Genomic DNA, 22208 nt, shown 5'->3' with positions numbered 1-22208 from the left:
TTTATTTATTTTTGTAAATCAGGATTCATTAAAAACAGACTGTTTGGACAGCTTAAACTGCACATATGGGCTGAAGAGTGAACAGTACATTTCACTCTGTCAGTGTTTACATACAACATTAAACTCTTTTATTTCGAATGGCAAAGTAGATTCGTTTAAGATATGGCCCCTTTAACAGGAAATTCTGCCATTTTTTACAAATTTCTGCATAATTCAATGACTAATGTGTAAACAAAGTCATTCAAGTGGTCTGACGTGAAATGGTGCATTACTGAGTTTATTCAGTATGATCTGTTTACAGTGGTGGTGACAGAAATCAGGGTTTGTGATGTTCAAACCACAGATGCAGCCACTTTATTTATTATTCAAAACAACCAGTGAACTTACACATTCTCTGAGTTGTCATATGAAATGTTAATAATAGTAAAATAGTGGTAAATATGGAAGAAAAAAGTTTTATCTGGGTACTATTTTGCCAAGAAACATATGACACGTACCCTCCTCCATGGACAGATACAGAAAAATATATACTTTAGGCCAAAATCTTATCTTATACTGCCATAAATCAATGTCAGACTTCAGGCAGCATATTCATAACCATTTCATGTAACAGCTTTCTGTGATGGAGCTTTTAGAGGCTTAAACAATTTAGACATCTGCTTCCTATCACCACCACTGTGAACAATTCTGATTCTGGTACGTTTCTCTAGATGTTTCTCACATCAAGCTACTCTGAATGACTTTGTTTACACCTTAATGAACTAATTATGCAGAAACTTTAAAAACTGTTGGAATTCCCTTTTAAATGATGAGTGAATGTTGCTGGTTCAGTGTTGTCCAAAAGAACTATACTTCTTTCTCCTTATGCAGATTCTCCTAGGACAACATGTAGAGCTCAAAGAAAGATTTCAAAAAAAGAGTTAGAGAAACAGAGATGCAAACTGAGAGCAAGCGAGAGCAGCGAGGAGGGAGAGAGAGTAAAAAATGGAAAGCCAGGCTGTGTGCGTGAGGGGGAAGATTGAAAAGCGGGAGATGCAGTGGTGACAGTCAATAACAGATTTGGTGTGTAAGACTAAAGGCTCTTATTTGTATGATAATCCCGAGCTGTGCTCAAACGCCCCGCTGAGAGCTCTGCATCAGCCCACTTTAAACAAACAGGGCTGCCGGGTGGGGGGGGGGCGCGTGAGCTCCGCTACGGAACGGCAATAAGAGCCAAGGATGTTTCTGCAACAGGTGTGTGAGGCCTGAGAGTGATGGATTTTGTATGTGAGTGTGGCCAAAGCTCAGAGCCAAGTGGTTGCCAGGCGTCTCACTCAGGCTGCCAATGTCGATGTTATCAGACGCCATCTGATTAGCTAGTGGATTCCGCAGGAACGTGACTCCATACCAAACTGAGGCTGAAAAAACAGGTCTGGCCCTTGAGCTCAGGTCTCCCATCAGTCAGAGAGCAGGACTTTATTCCAAGCAGGATTTAAAGGCCTTCATCTACCTGCAGAGATTTAGGCCGGACGTACAAGACACGATTTTCTGCCCGGTTTTAACCCCGATTTGCCCCTTCCAACAAATTTTCACAATCTGAAGTGATTTTCCAGGTCGGTAGCCCGATCGGAATCGACAGACAGCACGGATGATCTGGTAGTGTGAGCAGACAAATGAGTGAATCTTTAGCCCTTTGATTGAACTCTGAATTGATCGGAGGCCCTCCGATATTATCAAACATGTTTGATATTTACAGCTCAAAAGGTTCATGAGTCCTGTAGTATGAGAAGGTCAGAGATTTACTCAACGAGTGATTCAAACAACAGCCAATCAGAGAGCTAGAAGAGTGGAGAAACAGCCAAAGAGACATGCATGCACACCACCTGAACAGTGGAGCGCAGAGAAAAAGGAGCTGCATGTAAAAAAGTAATGTAAACCCAGCCTTACAAATGCAGCTTTCAGTCATCTGCCCTTGTGAGATGAGCACAAGGATCTGACTCATGGACACGTGCTGGGTCTACCTAATAAGCAACATAAGCAGCTGCTTAGGGCCCCACGGTCGCCAGTGGGCCCCCTAACAACTTTACTATTTACCATTATGTTGCTAAGATGCTTGAGTGAGTGGAAAAAAAAAAACTGGTTAATCATGTTTCATGTCTGAAGGAAAAGACTTGATGAGGAGATAAAGTTTTGTACTTCTGTGGAGTTAACATCATGCCATTTTATTTGGCTTGTAGTTGGACAAGAGGAAGTAGTGAATCTGGGTTCTGCCTGATAAAGCAGGTTCAAATTAGACAGGCTTTCTGACTTTAGCATCACAAAACCCAACAAACAGAGACATGAATAACTCAGATACTCAGGCTGAGATTAATCCATGTGCACACACAAGAGCATGATGATTATGATGAATAGCTGATCGTGTGAACAAGAAGGGAAAAAGAAGAAGAAAAAAGTCATACTACCTAAATATATAGAATGTAAAGCACTTATAATGTTAAAAAAGCAACACTCCTACCAGGGTTAGAGCCACCTCAGCTTAACGTTAGCTGAGTAAGCAAGAAATATTGTATTGTAATCCAGAGCCCTGAGATTAAATGTAATTTAACTAAATACAAATGAGTGTCTAATCATTAGTAATACACAAATCAGCCAGTTACATATACAGTCGAGTCACATTATTATGACCACTTCCAACTTTTGACGGCGGCAGCATGTAGCTCATGAAGGAAGTAACGTGTTTTAAGCTTGGTGGGTATATAAGGTGTGCGACAGGCTGTCTGTACACATATCCCTCGTTGCTGTCATGGGTAAAAGGGGCGATTTTTTAAAGTTGCAAAAAGGGAAGATTATTGGCTTTCGGGCCAAGGGTGGCAGTTTTTTTGAAACTGCGCAGTTTGTGAACTGTTCGCGTGCTGCTGTGGTGAAAGCGTATCGTGAGTGGACAAATGGCGCCATTGCGAATAAGCGATGTGGGAAATGTGGAGCACCACGTGCCACTGATGTGAGAGGTGAACTTCGGCGCGAGGGCAGACCGACAGTAGAGCAGCTCACCGCCAAAATGAACCAGGGGGCCACCAGACATGTGTCTAAAACAACAGCTCAGAGAACCCTACTGCGTATGGGGCTCCGAAGCAGACGGAAGGTCACTGCACCTTTGCCAATGAAGTTGCATTGGCAGAAAAGGCTTAAATTTTCATGGCAGTATTGGAATTGGACCTCCGATGATTGGCAAAGGGTTGCCTTCTCCGATGAGTCACGTTTTCTGCTTCATCGAATGGATAGCCGCTGGCGTGTCAGGCGAGAAACATCAGAGAACAAACACCCTGCAACAATGCTGGAAGAACACAAGCTGGGGTGGCAGCGTTATCTGGGGAATGTTTTCATGGCGTTCTCTGGGTGCACTCATTCATGTGGAAGGCACTCTCAACAGATCTGGGTATGAATCCATCCTTGCAGATCACGTACACCCATACATGCTGATTGTCTTCCCTGGGGTGGATTGGATCTTCCAGCCAAGCAATGCGATATGTCACACGGCTAGAAATGTCCGACATTGGTTGGAAAAGCATGACCAAGACTTCCAAGTACTACCCTGGCCCCCTAATTCCCCAGACTTGAACCCAATTGAGCATCTGTGGGACCATCTTGATCATCGTGTTCGCTCTATGGATCCTCCCCCACTCACCCTCCAGCAGCTGTGGGATGCACTGCAGTCAGCATGGCTCCAGATACTTGTGACAACCTACCAAGACTTTATTGAGTCACTCCCAGCCCGTCTAACTGCTGGCCATAATAATGTGACTCGACTGTGTAATTAAGATGCATACATTTTAGACAGCTTGGTGTAGTTATTTTTATTGTTTAGTCTTTAATTTCACAATACATCAGCTAGCAAGATGGGGCCTCTTAAAAAATTATGCTTATGACCCTAAAATGCTAGAACCATCCATGCTCATCAACTCCATTGGAAAGCAGAGTGGGAATGATCTAGTGATCACTTTTCTTTTATTTAATTTCAAGTCAAAACAGCAATTAAATACAAGTTATTCATTTTAAGGAGATATTTCTGAAGAGATTAAACACAAAATAATGCATAATAGGGGGTTGCTTTGACTTAGGATATGGAAAATCAAAGTAGAATAAGTGAAAAAATATTTAAAAGTATAATTATTATCTGTACAGCTAAGTGCTAGTTGGCTGTAGCCTGTTTATTTATTATTGGAATAAGATTATGTGTCAGTCGCACTGGAAATGGAGTGTTTAGCCTACAAAGTGTGGAAGGATGAGGAATAGGACTTTAGCTGCAGCTGTCCCTTCTTTCAAACAGCAAACAGATGTATTGTGGCCATAAATAGTTTATAAGTCATTTTTCAGACTCAAACATAAACTACTTTATCACAAATGAATATATTCTCGAGCCTTGTGTGTATAGTTGGTCATTGTTTTTATCTGAAGCTCACAGTTTGCAGGATAAATGAACACACTTATATGAAACACATATTCCTTACAAATGCACAGATTTAAACACAGTGCTTGATTGCCTCACATTATTTCCATTATAAAATCGTAACACTGATCAACCAAAATCAAATAAATCAATGTGTTAGAATATTTGCCAATTCCATGTATTCCTGCTCCCTACGGCCACAGAACTCATGATGGAGACCACAGGCACGGCCGACTATTGAGACAAAGAGATTTATTTGGACTGATGCCCTCAAAACAGCTTTCGTCCCAAGCGCTTCCTCTCTCTGCGGAGCAGTTTGCCAGCTGCTCCACTAGCTGGACCGGTTCTGCACAGCAGATGCTGGAGCCAGGTTCAGTCCCACAGCAGCTACACTGAGTTCAGACCAGCCACCCGCAAGGCTGGGCCAGGCTAAAGTCATTAACAATGGCTGTGGTCTGATTTAACAGAATTTGTGAAAAATTAACAGCTCACTGTTTGTCAGAGAGAACCCCTGGCGCTTGTATAGGGAGCCTCGGCTCTTTTCAGTAGCCACTGGTACAGTAATTGCTTTTAAAGGAACAGCCCAGTGAAAAAAATCAAAAACAAAATTTTCCATCCATCCATCTATCATCTAAACCGCTTATCCTTCTGGGTCGCGGTGGGGTGCTGGAGCCTATCCCAGCTGTCATTGGGTGGAAGGCAGGATACACCCTGGACAGGTCGCCAGTCCATCGCAGGGCAGACAGACAGACATACACATTCACACACACACTCAAAAAACAATCAGCAGAGCCTCAATTTACTGCATAGAAGAATTATTTTATTTTTACCTAAAAATCTAATTCTGCCTTGTGAGCTGAAATAGGGCAGTAAAAGAGGTTAACTAACAACAATAAAACAGGCCATGATTTCTGCTTCTGGAGTGCTCTTTATTGACACCTGCAGAAAAGGCACACACAAAGCCACTGGATTGGCAGGCAGGTCACTCCTAGCTATACACTTCCTCTCTATGGTTAAGACACAACCCCACACTTAACTACCCTACAGCCCAACCCAATAACACATAATAAACATATACCACATCTTAGACTAACAAACAGCCACATAAACAACAACAACAGCAACAACTGTCCCATGGTGCAGCTTTGCATGCCACACCCCTAAAGCTCCTTTCCCAAACCTGGAGCCAGCGGCTGCCACCACAATATAAATAATAAAAGTCGTAACAGCAACGTTTACATCTTTTTCTTCTGCAATTTTTGTGATTTTCACAAAATCTGACCCAACAACTCTGACTTTTAAATTATTATTTCAGGCTTTACACCATATTTTGCACTTCATTTTATTGTGGTTTGTTTCTTCTGACTCAATAAAAAGGCCTTCTTTCAATTTTAAAGATAAAATCTTACATAGTGCCAATTTAATTATAGGCTTTACAAACAGAACATCATCAACTAATTAACTACACACATACATATTAAGACCAGCACTTGGAAAGATTACAATGCAGATAAAGAGTAAAATGTATGAGCTTCTCCAGAAGACGAGCGCCAGTTTGTTGATTTTGCCAGTCAACTGATTTGACGGATCCTCTCTTCTGCTACAGACCAGATGTTCACGTGATGCTTTGCAACTAGATCACAATGATATTATCTACCGCAATACTTTGCATACAATAACTGACGGCTTAAATTTACACTATAATCCAAGCTTATCTATTATTGTGTGAAAGCTCTGATTTTTACTTATCACTGTGCTTACATTTAAACTTGTATGTGTTTAGACCCTGGGCTTTATCTAATTACTATAGCTTGTACTTACATAACAAAAAGTCAAGCCCCACCCCTGGTTTGTTGCATATTCCTTTCAAAAATTAACCATCAACAAATGGACAATCTGGCTGTAAAGAAACTGGAACTGGCCATAAAAATTCAAGATTACTGCACCCCTAATATGATCTATAGACAGAGTTAGGGCCAGAGCAGGAAAGCTTTTCTACAACAACGCCCCCATGACTGCTGATTCCTTGTCATGCAGTTATGGAAATGTTTTTTAACCGAATTTGTACTCAGAATCCATTTAAGGTCAATTAAGTCACGCTCTTCTGACTCATTTCAAGCAAAAATAAGTGATTGTGTTTCACTGTTGCGCTTACAGCAGGGGAATTACTTAGGATGCTGGTGGATTGGGGATGAGGAGGGGGGACAATTTCTCGCACTATTGAGGGTTTTCCGGAACTTGGAGGATGAAAGCTCTTGAGCTGCAGCCAGGGAGAGGGGCTGAGTACACTGTGTAAAGTGAAGAGGCACTTCAGCTCCCCGCGGTCAGTCACAGTGGATGGAGAGAGGAGGAAACGGAGGAATGAGGGTTAGGCCCCAAAGACAACATAGAACTGGAGATGAGGGGGGAACGCACTTTGGGAGAGAGAAGAGGAATGACAAACGTGAGCAAGCATCCCCGAATGTGCACACATGTGGGCGAGCGTTTGAATGTGTGTGCGTGTGTGTGGGTGTGTGGCAGGGGGCGTGAGCGTGGGATGAAGGAAGGAAGCATTCGCCGGAGATTAAGAGAGCTGAGAAATGTGACATGAAGGAAGGGCTCCTCCGAGTCGGCCCTCCAATGAACCTGTCTGTCATGATTAAACCAGCACACTGCCCGCTCCAGCACTTCATCTCAGAGCAGTTAACGATGTCCACTGGTGGCCTGATAGACCTCAGAGGGTGTGCGTCATTTTGTAGGCGGCGACATGACCATATAAGAAACCCAGAGTCTGGTTTTGTCCATGGGAAAAATTAAAGGTGTTTTCGAAAATGGTACCAAAATCTTCTTGAGAAGATGATCAATTTAATCATTTAATCATATGTACATTTTCACCCAAATGTCAATGGATCTTCAAAGCTCAGACCCAGATATGAGGTTGCTAAATACTTGAAATCGCTACATACATGCTACAACCCATCAAGTTAACAGTCCTACATATTTAACTGACACAATGTGCTAAAGACCACCTTCATTTATTTAATTTCTAGTCCAAATGGCTATTGTGTAGAAGCTATTTGTTTTTTAGCATCATGAAAAAAAGCACAAAACAAAGATTTAACAGAAAATCACACAGAAGCTTCAACAACTGAATATATACATATATTTTAATTTAGTGTGTCCACCATTGTCTTTATTACAGGTTCCATTCTTTTCCAGACACTTGCTTTCAGTTTTTCAAAGAAATCTGCAGGGATTTTTTTCCAGATGTGCGAAATTCAGTCTTAGAAGTTGGCTGCAGTTTTATTACTCATTTTCCTTTGGCTCTTCCATTCCCTATGCAAGTGGATTATCTTATATCTAATCTCCTCAGAAATATCTCCATAAATAAATGAAAAAAAATGAATAAAATGAACTTAATGGCTAAATCATTTGAAGTGGCAATTAAAAAACGAATGTGTTCTCTGACTTTTGCACAGTACAACATGTTACAACGTTACATGAAAATAAGGCTAGTTTCCTGCTTTATGTGGAGTATTTTTGTGCGATTGTCAGTCTTATGGCCAGGAGTGTAAGCTTGCATATTTGTAGCATATATGTAGCAATATTCCTATTTCTACTACTTAACAAACTTACGACACAGTGATATTCACAGGGATGAGAGTTACGACTATGGCTATGTTCACACAGCAGGTAAAAGTGGCCCAAGTGTCATATATGTGTCAGTGTGAACAGCAAAAAACACATTAAATCTGACATTTTTAATTCCGATTTGAGATGCTTTCATACGTGGTATTGAAATCTGAAATGCATCCGATATGCGGCAACACGACTCAGTCTGAACAGCCAGATTGAAATTCATGCAACTTTTACGCCAATCCAACTCCGCAATCATAATTCGACGCCCCTGAGACTCATAAACATTTGGGGTGATATTTCTGTACAAAAAACTAGAAGAGACTTTTCCAAAACCGCCGAATGTGGCTGCAGGAGAACGAGGCTGCAGCGTCAAAGAACAGTTAAAAGTCTGAAAGCAAAGTTTAAAGAATCTGGGGACACAAGCCAAAGAAGTGACCGCGCCCTTTTTACAGTGAGCTAAAAAACATTCTGGGTGATGAGCCCAGCTGTCAGTCAATGAAGCTTCATGATCGCTCCTGTGATGCTGGCAAAGATGAAACTGAACCAGTGTTTGTTCATAGTCAGGATTGTTTACCTCTGGATGAGCCACATGAAGCATTGTGAAGCACTGTTCTTCTGTGCATGCAGGTCGGTTTAGGAGCGTGATCTGTTCAGACTAATGCCGCATACAGGACACATTTAAAAGATATTGTGAACAGCCAAACAAAAAAATCTGATTTGTTGTGAAAATCAGATTTGGGCCACTTGTATCTGCTGTGTGAACGCAGCCAAAATGTATAGGCTTTGGAACTCATCACTAATAACAGACTGCTGTTAGAATGCATTACTATATTCTGCTCTTTCAGGTCAGTTTTCCATACAGATTATGGATCATTGCACTACTAGAATAAATAATAATCCAAAAAAGTCAATAAATTCATAAAGATTCAATGTCTGTGCACACACACCGATCAGGCATAACATTATGACCACCTCCTTGTTTCTATGCTCATTGTCCATTTTATCAGCTCCACTTACTATATAGGTGCACTTTGTGGTTCTACAATTACAGACTGTAGTCCATCTGTTTCTCTGCATACTTTGTTAGCCCCCTTTTACCCTGTTCTTCAGTGGTCAGGACCCCCATGGACTCTCACAGAGCAGGTACTACTTGGGTGGTGGATCATTCTCAGCACTGCAGTAACACTGACGTGGTGGTGGTGTGTTAGTGTATGTTGCGCTAGTCTGAGTGGAGTTTTAAAACACCTCAGTGTCACTGCTGGACTGAGAATAGTCCACCAACCAAAAACATCCAGCCAACAGCGTCCTGTGACTAGTGATGAAGGACTAGAGGATGACCACCACAAAGTGTGCTGCAGCAGATGAGCTATCGTCTCTGACTTTACATCTACAAGGTGGACTGACTAGGTAGGAGTGTCTAATAGAGTGGACAGTGAGTGGACACAGTGTTTAAAAACTCCAGCAGCACTGCTGTGTCTGATCCACTTAGACCAGCGCAACACACACTAACACACCACCACCAAGTCAGTGTTACTGCAGTGCTGAGAATGATCCACCACCCAAATAGTACCTGCTCTGTGAGGGTCCATGGGGGTCCTGACCACTGAAGAACAGGGTAAAAGGGGGCTAACAAAGTATGCAGAGAAACAGATGGACTACAGTCTGTAACTGTAGAACTACAAAGTGCACCTATATATTAAGTGGAGCTGATAAAATGGACAGTGAGCGTAGAAAAAAGGAGGTGGTCATAATGTCATGCCTGATCAATGTACATCTGATGGCTCAATATCTCATATGTCATAGAAAGCCTATGATGAAGACCAAGAGAACAAGTCATTGACTATCCTATTGGTAAAACAGTAATGTGTACACTGATGGGTAAAGAGCTTTAATAGTTAAATGGCTAGCTAGCAAAATGATGTACAGATAGCAGCTAACATTTCTAGATCTGCGAAAGGCAAAGTTCTGTGTTCATGATGCCATTTCAGAAACGTTTAGGCTGGTTTCATCCTATTGTCAAGAGCTTGCTAGTTTGAGTCAGCACAGCCATCTGTGACCAGGAGTCCAAGAGAGCATAATTGGCCTCACTTTTCACTCCTTCTGTTGTTCAGTGCTGCTCTCTAGGTAATTCCTCTCACTCTGTGGTTCACTGTGCTCCTCCCTGGGTGTTTCCCTCTCTCATTCAGCGTAGTCATGCACAATGATATCAGAATGACATCCATATTGGCAGATAATTGCTGAAAAAAATTTAGCAGCATCTGACCGATGTTCAGTTTTGACTAATATTTCAAACTAATATCTGATGCTGCAGTTATTGAACTGCCAGAAGAGCAGAACATCTCTCAGCCCAGATTAGCATTAGCGTAAAATCTCCATCAGGCGCAAGCAAACACCATACTCGTGAGTGAAAATGTCCCAATGTCTACATTTTATAAAATTAAATGTCTTTGTATCAGGATCAGTGTTGGCATCGGCAGATAATGTACATAAAAACACTATATCAGTATTTGACCTTTATTGCTCAGTGTGCTGCTCTTTTGGTGTTTCCCCTTCCTCTATCATTCAGTGTGCTGCTCTTTGGGTGTTTCATATTCCTCTATCATTCAGTGTGCTGCTCTTTTGGTGTTTCCCCTTCCTCTATCATTCAGTGTGCTGCTCTTTGGGTGTTTCATATTCCTGTATCATTCATTGTGCTTCTTTCTTGGTGTTTCTTCTCCCTCTATTGTTCATTGTGCTCCTCTTTGGGTGTTTCCTCTTCCTCTGTCATTCAGTGTGCTGCTCTCTGAGTGTTTCCTCTTCCTCTATCATTCAGTGTGCTCCTCTTTGGGTGTTTCCTCTTCCTCTATCATTCAGTGTGCTGTTCTCTGAGTGTTTCCTCTTCCTCTATCATTCAGTGTGCTGCTCTCTTGGTGTTTCCCCTTCCTCTATCATTCAGTGCACTGCTCTCTTGGTGTTTCCCCTCCCTGCATCGTTCAATCTGATACTCTCTGGGTGTTTTTTCTACCTTTGTCATTTAGTGCTGCTCTCTGAATGTTTGTTTCCTCTTCCTCTATCATTCAATGTGTTGCTGTACCCTCCTATATTCAGTGTGCCGCTCTCTATGTGTTTCTTCTCCCTCTCAGTGCTCTGCTGTCTCTCTCTCTCTATAGTTCAGTGCACTGCTCTCTAGGAAAGAGAGATGGCCATAGTTCCAGGGTGGGTAATATGGCAAAAATATAATAGCACAATATTTGAAGACATCTCACGGTACACAATAACATCACATTATTTAGCTTTTCTGAGGTTTGATAAACTGATAAAACATGCAAAATGCACAAGTAGGGCAACATTTGAAAAAACAAACTTAGAAAAAAAACAGAATTAAGCAATAATGAGTTTATTTAAACATTTCATATGTTGTTGCACTAACAAGGTTGGGATGGTTACTTTAAACATGTTTTGTGTTACAGATTACTGATAACCTAAAGTAAATGTAACCTAATCTAAAGGAATACTATACTAAACTCACGTAATCTGATTACTTTCTGTTACTTTTGGATTAGATTCCTTTTTAAAGTCATATAATTAAATTAAAATAGAAAACTAATTTCACATTTAGCAAAACAACCAAATCTAAGTGGAACAAGACATGGAAATATATAAAACATAAATAAGACAAATGTGCACTGTATAATTGGTTTGAGGTTATACACTCGTGAGCAGTGACAAGTTCAAAAACCAAAGCACAGCTCCCCCGAAAAGAAATAGTGATTTTAACAGAAAGTGAAAAATGTTGGTGCACTGAGACTAAAAGACAGGGAAACAAGTTAGTGCTGTAGAATTGTGTACAATGAGTTCAACATGCAAATGCAATATAGCTGAAACTGTACTGCTCTCCTGAGCTTTTGCTTTATTTGTTAAAAATCTGATGCTCGCCAAACCAAAGTCAAAACATTATTCTTCTTTTGAGAGCCCTCATCAACAATAACTATAAATGGAGGCCATTCTAAAAACTGTGGCCATCATTTGTGCTGCTGTATTTAATTGCATTTGTGTCACGACTTTGACGATTGTAATTTGTAGGCGCTCCCTCGGCTCCCAGTGGTTTGGCACAAAGCTAAGTGTTTTTCCACATGAAATCTAAGCAGGAACTGACTGTCTGAGTCACAAATAATTATAATTTACACATATTAACATTTTGCACCTATCATTAAAAACCGTAGAAGAAAGAAATCATACATCAAAATTGAAACTTCACTCAAAAAACTATGCTTTCTTTTCTTGTTTCAAAACCGTTAGTTAATGTTAGCTCACTTCACCATTCAAATCTGGTAAGTTAACATTAGCAAATGTTTGATTTAAAGCTACTCAAACTGTAGAATTTTATGGAGTAACAAATGAAAATAAAAGACTTTATTTCCAGATAAAATTACAGTTTGCTGATGTAGAATGTGGCGATATTGAAAACCAGAGTTCAACAAATGATTAAAAAATCTTCAGTAAATTGCTGCAGATCTCAGTTCTGCCAACAAAATATATACTTGCTAAAAATTATATATATTTGATGAATAAAACATTGTGAACTTCTGCTGGGGAGGGCAGCAGGACCCTCCTCCCCCCTTCTTCTTCCCCAAATTAAGAACTCTTCAAATCTACCCAACTCATGTGAAAAATGTATCATTAAAACAGTGAATTTCGACAAAAGGCAATGAGTTTGTTTGTGGTTTGAATGTAATCCTGCTGGTAATCACCCTGTTTTTATAACGTACCTGTAATCTGGTTACCGTCCTTTTTACTGTATGTAACAGAATATGGTTACTTTTTTTGGATTCTGGTTACATAATGCTGTTACATGTATTCCGTTTGTACACAGCCTTGTATACTAAATCTAGTTAAACAGGGCTAATTAAGGTCTTATTGTAGTTATACTAACAGTTGGTCAGCATCCTTCAACAATATCCATAATATGCTCAGAAAAGCATATAGTGACATAATTCACCGCAGTAGCAATAAAATATTGTTATATTGCCCACCCTTCTGTTTTCTCTCTTCCTCCATCCCAGGCGTCTGATAATTCACATAACAAAACTGGGCAGTTAATGCTCACCTCCCAGAGTGTTCAGCTGTCCAGTGACATTTCGTGAGCAGCAACTCGAAAAGATGGCTGGTGGGTGGTTTCACATGTCTTATAGCAAGCATGTGATAGCTCTCATCAGGCTGGTGGTAGCATTGTGTAATTGATAGATTAGGCCATTTCAGTTTCCACATTTAGGGGGCCACAGCAGGGTCTGACCTTGCCCAAAATTGCCCCCCTTTACATCCCCAATGGAACTACCAGTCAGAGAGCTGCCTCATACGACTTACTCCTCTCCCTCTCTCTCTCTTGCTTGCCCTCTCTACTTTTACTGCCAGCTTCTCAGCAAGGTGGGAGCTCTCCAGTAAAGATCAGACAGTTGAGTGCATGTAGGTCTGTTGTATGACAGAGAGAAAGACAGAAAGAGGCAGAGAGGCAGATAGAGATTCTGTGCTTGTGATTTTGTGCTCTGGTGGGAGGCAGTGGCGGTGTCAGCTTGCCGGGAGGAACGCAGTGCCTCCGTAAACAGAGCTGCTGGAGTTCTGAGAGGGCCGTCTGCCACAGAGCCTCTCCAGGGACTAGGCAGTACACACCATTTCACACACATACACACACACACGCGTGCAGGCTCAGATGGGAAGCGCTGAGCACTGAGCCCCTTCCAGCTTGTCTCCTGGCTCCAGCGACCCTCCTCTAAGCCTGCCGTGGGTCTACTTTTCCATGAAACGATTTGCTTACAATTACCCTCTCTGGCCTGGTCAATAACTCTGGTTGCTGTCCTTGGTGCTGATTTGGACAGACAAGAACCAGAAAGCATCCAGACATCCTGGCAACATGAACTCGTTGTGTTTTGACCTGTCTCACACTACAGTACTCACATGTTTGTTTTCATACCTAGTGAGGACTGGAGCTATACATATGTCTGATATGTATTACGTACCCACTATATGTCCAAAACTTTGCAGACACATGCTCATTCAACATTTCTTCTGATGTCAAGGTTATTGACAGACAGGTTGTCCTTCCTTTGCTGTTTACACACATCTTCTTCTAGTAAATCTGCGACAGACCCTAGCACTGAAGTGGAAGCAGGAGCAAACATGGTAAAAGCTTGTGAGCTGAAGTTTTATCTTTGCCAAACAAAAGAATCTAATAAAGGTGCAGTTCAGTAAAAGTCATGGTTGTACTATACCGTTATCTTTAATTCTGCCACAAAACTGTAATTAATCTAGCAAAAAGGAACAGATTTATGAATATCACATTAACTTTACCATTCAAGGCCATGTTGCCTGATGCCCAATTATTCCAGAGCTGAGATGTAACAGTATTTTCCCCAATACCTGAAGCCGTGTTATCAGATGTCTGAAACTTCAGGCTGTGTTCTAAGAATGTCATGAAATGTACCCCGTGTGATTGCCATGATATCTGCTTTCCAAAACAGCACCTAGTGTTCCCCCAAGCTTGTTCAACTAGTGCAGCTCAACAGTCGTATTTCTAGAAAAGTCTATCTATGCTACAATAAATGTGGTTTTAATGTAGGATATATCCAAGATGTTTAAAAGCTCAGTTATATTCGCATGGTGGAATACTTATCGTATCTTGCTATGGTTGCATGAAATAAATCAACAAATGAAAATTTTATCCGGTGGTAAATGAGTTTTTACCATCACTGGAGGCTGTTACTGCAGTAAATAAGTGAACCGTCACAGGCCATAGGACTAATTAGAGAGGTCATGTACTGATGTTGGACAATTAGTTCTGACTCATAAACGCCACTCCAACTCATCCCAAAGGTACTGGATGGAACTCCATCACTCCAGTGAACACAGTTCTGCTCCACACCCCAACGCTGTGGGGGCTTTATACTCCTTTACCTGACACCGCATTGGGTATGGTGACTTTAGGCTCATGCGTAGCTGCCCAGAGCGTCCCAATCTCTTGGCAGTGCTTTTCTATGGAGATTATACCAGCTGTGTGTGCATCAATGAACACAGTAATGGGTGCATTTTGAAGTAGCTGAATTGAAAGCGGTGCCAAGATAGTTTTGGACATTCAGTGTTTTTCAGTTCCCATAAGTGATAATATTTTTGTTATCCTTTTAGTTTTCCTATAACGTCAAGAAATATTATCAAAATGCACACACACACCCCCCCAGAACCAAGAGGAAGTCACAGGCATCATCTAATGTGTTGGAAGAGGTCACTAGAAGGCGTCTGCTTATGAATGAGGTAAACATCTCATTCTCTGATGGAAAAAGAGAAATAAAAAAGAGAGAAGAATCGCAGCCAAGTGCCACACCTCTGCACCCTCTGATAAGCAAATAATATTATCATGCCCCAGTAGACAATCCTGCTCAAATATGGTTTTGGTAATGGGATCTGGCCCAAAAGTGTCAGAACTGAGCTGTTTCACCCACAGCCTAATCACGGCTGAAGTGCTGAAGCTCCATCATTAGACCGTGTCCTCTACTTTCAAGCCATTTAAAAAAAGGAGCGCTCGCTAATTGTCTGATTTAAACCACCCACTCAGGAAGACCACAGGCGAGGGGGAGAGCTAATCCTTATCTCTTCTGAAGTATCAAAGTGTTTCGGTCCTCCGTCCTCACCTAGCAACAGTGGGGGCCGGCCTGAGCGAGGCGCCTCATTTTTCCACCAGCGCAATACTGGACTCCTATACTCCTATCGGAGTGCTGTGTGAAGCTACAGTTTCACTGAAATAGAGACAATGTGAGCTCAAGATGTATATTTGCAGAGCGTATACTGTTATGGCATTCACAGCATATAAAGCAGTGAAAGTTCACTTTAAGTGGGTTGAAAATAGAACGGCAGCACAGCTCAGAAATGATAACACAGAAGAAATGAGAGACGAGAGGTAGTGTGGACTAGTAGATCTGAAAAAAAGAGGTTCAGGAGATGTCAATATAAGGGCAATGCATCCTCTAGCCTAGTCGATTTGAGAGGTGTTTAACAAACAAGACATAGGTGAGTCCAATGATATCAGAACCAACAGAAACGTGTGCATCAGTGAAAAATATGGATGTAATGTATGTAAAGTTGCAGTAGGTAACCTGCATGAACACTTACAGTGCAAATTTCATCATCATCCTAACAGACAAGCACACACATGCACACAAAGTTCATTTTTTCCCTCAGAAACCTGTTGCTCATGCCGACCTGCAGCCTGCTTGTTAGCTTAGCTTTATTTTGAAAAATACTCACCACAGGTTTCAGTTAGAGTGTTCGCAGCAGAGAAAACAAGTCTGAATGTGCTAAACGCAAAACGCACTCCCCAGTAATCTACTTATAGCTGCTCAAAGCCACCGGTAACCCCCCCTCGCCATGTTTTCCTCCTCCAAACCTTGTGGAGAAACTTCCCTACCTGTCGTCCGCCTGCCAGTCCCCAAGCAACAGGTCTCGGAACCGGTACCGCGGCGGCAGCGGCAGCACCTCCTTCTCCAGCTCCACCATGGCTGCCCCCCCCAAAAAAAGCCCCAAAAACCTCTGGTTTCGAGCTGGAAAGCGTGTGGGAGAAATAAAAAAACACCCTAAACGCCTTTTCCCTTCCCTCCCCCCAAAAGAAGATCTTTCACTGCTCCACTCGTGAATCCATTTTTGTTCCAGGCGCTGCTGTGATCACCGCGGCTCTGCTCCCAGCGCTCCCCGCCTGGGGGAGGGGGGGTGGGCTCCGGCGTGACATGCGCGAGTGGCCGCGTGGTGCAACCGCTTCCCACCCCAGCACAGAACTACCCCACCTTCCACTGAACGTGCGTGTGGCCACTAAGACACGGTGTCTGAACTTGCTTCTCATTCCTGAGTCGAATAGTTGCCTCGTCCTCACGCCCCCCTCCCCCCAACCCCCTCCCCTGTCCAACGCACTGAAACTGACGTTAGCGTACAGCTTGTTTAGCATTAGCTGAAGATCAGTGATGATGCTAATTTTCTGATGTTGCTCATTTTTAATAGTACCCGCACGTTAGCATTACACAAATGCGTAAAATGACGAAGCCCCTTATGCAGGTGAGCACACACACACACACACACACACACACACGCCTAAACGTGTAGCTTAAAAAGCCTTTTTTTTCATCTGTCTCACTTTTGATGGACTGAGTGGGCGAAAAAGCACATTTGTAGGGATTTGGGTGGAGCTGTGGTTCCTTAAGCTGCGTCCAAAACCGCATACTACTACACTCCACTAATGAATGGACTTCTATTGGTGGTGCACTACTATTTATTATGGTAGTATGCGCTTTTGGACGCAGCCTTAGTTTTTATTCTGAAGTCTGCAGTTCACCATCAGATAGAACCACCTGTTGATGTGGAGAACATCAGCACAGCTGACTGCATATTAGACTTACAGAGACTTACAGCTGAGCACGGCTGAAGGAGGTCCTCATTCTTATAGTGAAATCTGCTCAATGACTTAAGAAGGCATTCATACAGCCCTGGGAAACCTGTTGCATTTCTCGGCAAGATTCTCCCTCGGAAGGACCAGCTGTTTAACTTATCCCGCGTATGGCTTTAACTAGACGAAAAGAGCAAAGATTTCGTGATTAAAGCCACTTGTGTTGTCAAATTTGACAGCAGAAGCTGATTTCCATCACGCAGATAGATACAAGCACATTCAGCCCGTCATGCCCAGCGTCGCTCTGGACACGTCGCCCTCTAGCGGTCGATCTGCGTGTTTGTAAGGGTATCGAGCTCACTACACTGGAGAATCAGCAGCGCCACGTATAACACTAATGTGGGGAATATCTTGCTAATTTTCAGGCTGTAATTAAAGGGCATTCCGGTCTAAAAGTAGCACTGAATATGTTTTTGGTCCTGTTAATGTTCTGTTATGCAGTGTTGCATTGCCTCAGTCTCATTAGCTGTACAGAATTCCCAGTTTTGTGTCCTTTTTCTGTTTTCTGCACTCGGTGTGTAAATAAGACAAAACAGTTGGGAATTCAGCTCCCTGCCAAGCACTTATGTAGAGGTTAACAAACACAGACAGTGGTAACATTAGATATCTGGCTCCCTTCTGTATTAGCCAGCTAGCGGGAAAAGTAAAATCAAATCAGTCTCCCCGTGGATATCCAGCACTTGGAGTTTCTCAAAAGCTCCTTCCACCTTTAAGATGCATCATCAAAAGGGGGTTTTCCTGGTCTTTAAATTGAAAAAGTTAACTCTCAGGACAATTGTGGCACCACTTCAGGAGGTGAGTAGACATGATGACAACAAATGCCCCTGTAAGAGTTTCAAATGTACCAAACTTGGTCAAATGCTGAGCACAATATGACAAGAGCAGCTTTTCACAGAAAAGGGTTGGACTGAAATTTCTGGACTCCAGACCAGGGGCACAGGCACCCAGATAGATCACAAGCCCCCCCAAACAAATGGGGAAGAATGATTATTAAGCCGATTTTTCGAAGACAATGAAGTATGATTTTTCTGTGAATGCTGTCATTTTATTATAGCCAATCAAATCATTACATTTTCTACCAAGCTCCGCCTTCTTTTCCTCAGCTGCTTAGCAACTACTGCTATCCACCATTGCTTTAAGCATTCAGTTTGTAATCAGCTGCCCGTGTTTGAATTTGAAGCTCCAGTTGTGATTAAAATATGTAACTGGGAGTGTTTAAAAATGCAGTTCTGTCTCACTGTTGACCCGTCCAAAGCCAGAAACAAATTTAAAAAACGTTGTCATTGTTTTTTGTGAATTTGGAACAGTGCTCTTTTACTACAAAGGCTAACATGGGCTATGTGAAAATGTAAAAGCAGACATCTAACATTAATGCGTCATCACAGGTAAAACATAAATAGTCCATAAACCTTGCTTTTGCCTATGATTATTAGGTTTAGGTTTTTAAGTTTCTTCTGTTCTTTTTCCTTGTCTATTCACCTCTCAGCTGTCGGATTTATCTCAATCATGCCGTCTTCTTTAGGCCAATCTATTGTGGCAGTATGCTTTAGCCTAAGATGATTAATGATAGGTTCAGGTTTCTAAGTTTGCTGTGTTTTTTCCCTCATCTTTATTCATTTCAGTTGTCTGATTTGAAGTGTTGGTTGGGTTAATGTGAATCCTGCATTCCAATTGACTGCTTTAGTTTTGTATCACCATAAAGTGGAAGTGTAGGTAGGGTGATGACTGTATGGCTGTCTGCTATAGGCTATAGTCTGATGTTATGACTTTGCGGGACATTAGCGTGTTTGAAAATTGTATCTATAAAGCTGGCTTTTTCACAGGCCTACCCAAAACTTTATTTCGGCCTACACCACTGCTCCAGACTCATCAGTCTTATGCTCTGTCATGTTCATTGAAGCGCCCAATATGATCACGTCATATCTGCAAGCCTGCAGAGTTACAAGCATGTAAAGTGTTGAAAACAGTTTTGTGATTTTACACAAAAAAGTGAAAATTAAAGTCAACCTTAAATTTACATTGACATTTTTACCTTTTTAGTTCATGTTTCTGGTCATTTTAAGCATCTTTTATCAAAGTATAGTGACTTTTAGGTGTTTGCCCATCTTTTTTTCTAACTGCTCCTATTTTGTTTATGTTGTCATGTCTGTTCTGCAATGAATTTAGGGTCCTTCCAACAACAAAGTGCAAAATGCACCGAAAGTGGATTCTCTGAAAATTTGCAAAGAGTCTGCATTATTCCCCTGGCAGAGTAAATAAATGGAAGCGCTAGACAGTCAGCCCCACGGCCCTGTGGATTTTTCTGGTAGCGCACATGTTAAGTGTGCATGTCTGGGGAAGGCTGCAGATTTACTGCCTGTCATATAGTCCACACTTGCAGTTTGTGGTTTTGCTCAAGTGCACTTTAATGTGATGTATTTCAACATTTATGCATGTTACAGCTGTGAGCATGCAGATGCTTATCCTATATTTGGCTGACAGGTACTTACCTTTTTCCTCAATATTTCTGAAACAATGTTATGTTGCTATTGAAAAAACATCATGCTGCATGCGGTAACAGTATGCAACCAACAGTGGCATGCAACAGTGTAAATGACACTGGTGATAGTGGTGTTTCTGCCTGTTTGCTTTATTTTGTACTAAATTCAGCGGACAGGTAGTTGCGCTCACAATGCAGTCAAAAGCAGATAGATGTCAATTCAGCTTCAGAATCTAATTGTCTCAGTTATCATGTTGAAGTGCAGGCTATTGCCAAAACATCTCACCAATAGCATATTTTTCTTACAGGCCCACATCCTGCATTTTCCTTGTATTTTATTTTGTATCCACTAAAAGCATTTGTGTGTCTTTATGCACCAAAAATGGTCATATTTCATTTTTGCATCATCATTTTTCAACCTCTTTTTATCCGCTTAGGAATAACCAGGCTGTTTTTCTTACTGTGTCTTTAAGGACTGATATATGATAAATGAGCACTGTTCTGATTGGCTGCTTTGTATTGGACCTTATTCAAAAAGCGCTCGGAGCTGAACACTGCTTAGAACCTCAATATGAATGGGCAGGGCTGAAGTGCTGTATAAGTGGATATATATTTGTGTCAGAGTTATGTAGCAACTACATCCAGTTTGCCTTCAACTGTTTAACACTAACATGTGAACATGCCATTAGAACATGTGTCAGGCTCCAGGCCTCACAGACCAAAGCTCTGCAGACTTCAGCACACTGCCTCATTAAACACATTAGCAAGGCCTTAGAGCATTAGTTCAGCACCAAAATGGGAAAGCTTGTAATGCTCAACAGGGCATCGATTTTATGGAGAAAGTCCCATCCTTAAATAAAAGCCCCCCTCAGTCATGGAGATCTGTGCAAGCGCTGTAGCCAGAACAACCTGAAAAAAGTGTTTTTGTGCATTATTTTAGCCAAACATTACAAATGCCAAACGTTACAAACTATTCATGATATTTTTGTCTGATTTTACCAGTGATTTTAGAACAAAGATGTATTTGAAACCATCATTTTGCCTTTAGTTTTGAGCTTATAGGTCTCTCCTTATTCAAAGAGATTGAAGCCTGGGACCATATTAGAGAAACTTCCTATCTTTTGTCCTAAGTTAATAACTGACGGGGTCAAGATAAGATTTTTCACAAATTTGTATTACGGGAGCAAATCTTATCATATTTTAAAATAAATACATTATAAAAATACACTTACCAAATACCTTTTTGGCCATTTTCATACATTCCAAAAATAGATTTGATAAATACATTTAGAATATTTTTCCCATATGGGTCCTAAACTCAGTTCTGACTGAAGTTGTCATGGTGACACACCTGATTCAGCTCATCAGCTAATTAGCAAGGCCTTAGAGCATTAGTTCAGCACCAGTTTGACATGCTTGCAATAGAATGTCACCAATGGAGTAACCTGTGTGATATATATACTTGGCCCAATACCACTTCAATGAAGTATACAGGAAAGGGTGCGGTCTGTGCTTTTGTGTGTTTGAGAACTGGGACCCATTTGAAAGAATATAAACATTCACACAAGTACACAAAACCGCCAGTGCAGGAAAGCAGGAAGTGAGTGTGCTGAGGGTACTGCAGCATCCCCAGATTTCAGGACTGCAATTGCTACTACTACTACTACTACTAATAATAATAATAATAAAATGTTGTATTTTATAACAATTTGAGCGTGGTAAAGACTTGTGTGCTTGTTTTAGAGTGAAGTTCATGTTTTTATATTTTATGGATATGTTTTCAAAAAGTTAATGATGTAACAATGATTTTCATTACAGTCAGTCAAATCGCTTTCCCCAACAACTGATTGCCGGTTTGGGGGCAGGCTGCTAAAACACCAGTGGGTTGAGGCAGAAACATTATAAAGTCACTCACTAAAAAAATAAATGGGAAAGCTTGTAATGCTCAACAGGGCATCAATTTTATGGAGAAAGTCCCATCCTTAAATAAAAGCCCCCCTCAGTCATGGAGATCTGTGCAAGCGCTGTAGCCAGAACAACCTAAAAAAATGTGTTTTTGTGCATTATTTTAGCCAAACATTACAAATGCCAAACGTTACAAACTATTCATGATATTTTTGTCTGATTTTACCAGTGATTTTAGAACAGAGATGTATTTGAAACCATCAGTTTGCCTTTAGTTTTGAGCTTATAGGTCTCTCCTTATTCAAAGAGATTGAAGCCTGGGA

The 22208-nt window shown here is 41.4% G+C and overlaps 1 protein-coding gene across 1 annotated transcript in view; it reads right to left on the bottom strand.

Annotated features, from left to right (window-relative positions):
- The window catches only part of LOC118806084 (potassium channel subfamily T member 2), a 154556-nt gene extending 137817 nt beyond the window's left edge, over window positions 1-16739 (bottom strand). Inside the window, exon 1 of the mRNA XM_036567408.1 lies at window positions 16476-16739. Coding sequence (XP_036423301.1) covers window positions 16476-16564 — 89 coding nt within the window. The 5' untranslated portion in view covers window positions 16565-16739. The remainder of the gene's footprint in view (window positions 1-16475) is intronic.
- Window positions 16740-22208: the final 5469 nt, after the last annotated feature.

The sequence above is a fragment of the Colossoma macropomum genome, unplaced genomic scaffold (assembly GCF_904425465.1).
Source record: "Colossoma macropomum unplaced genomic scaffold, Colossoma_macropomum, whole genome shotgun sequence".
Lineage (NCBI taxonomy): Eukaryota > Metazoa > Chordata > Actinopteri > Characiformes > Serrasalmidae > Colossoma > Colossoma macropomum.
Note: the sequence above shows the minus strand (reverse complement) of the source record. Positions and strands in the feature narration are given on the sequence as shown.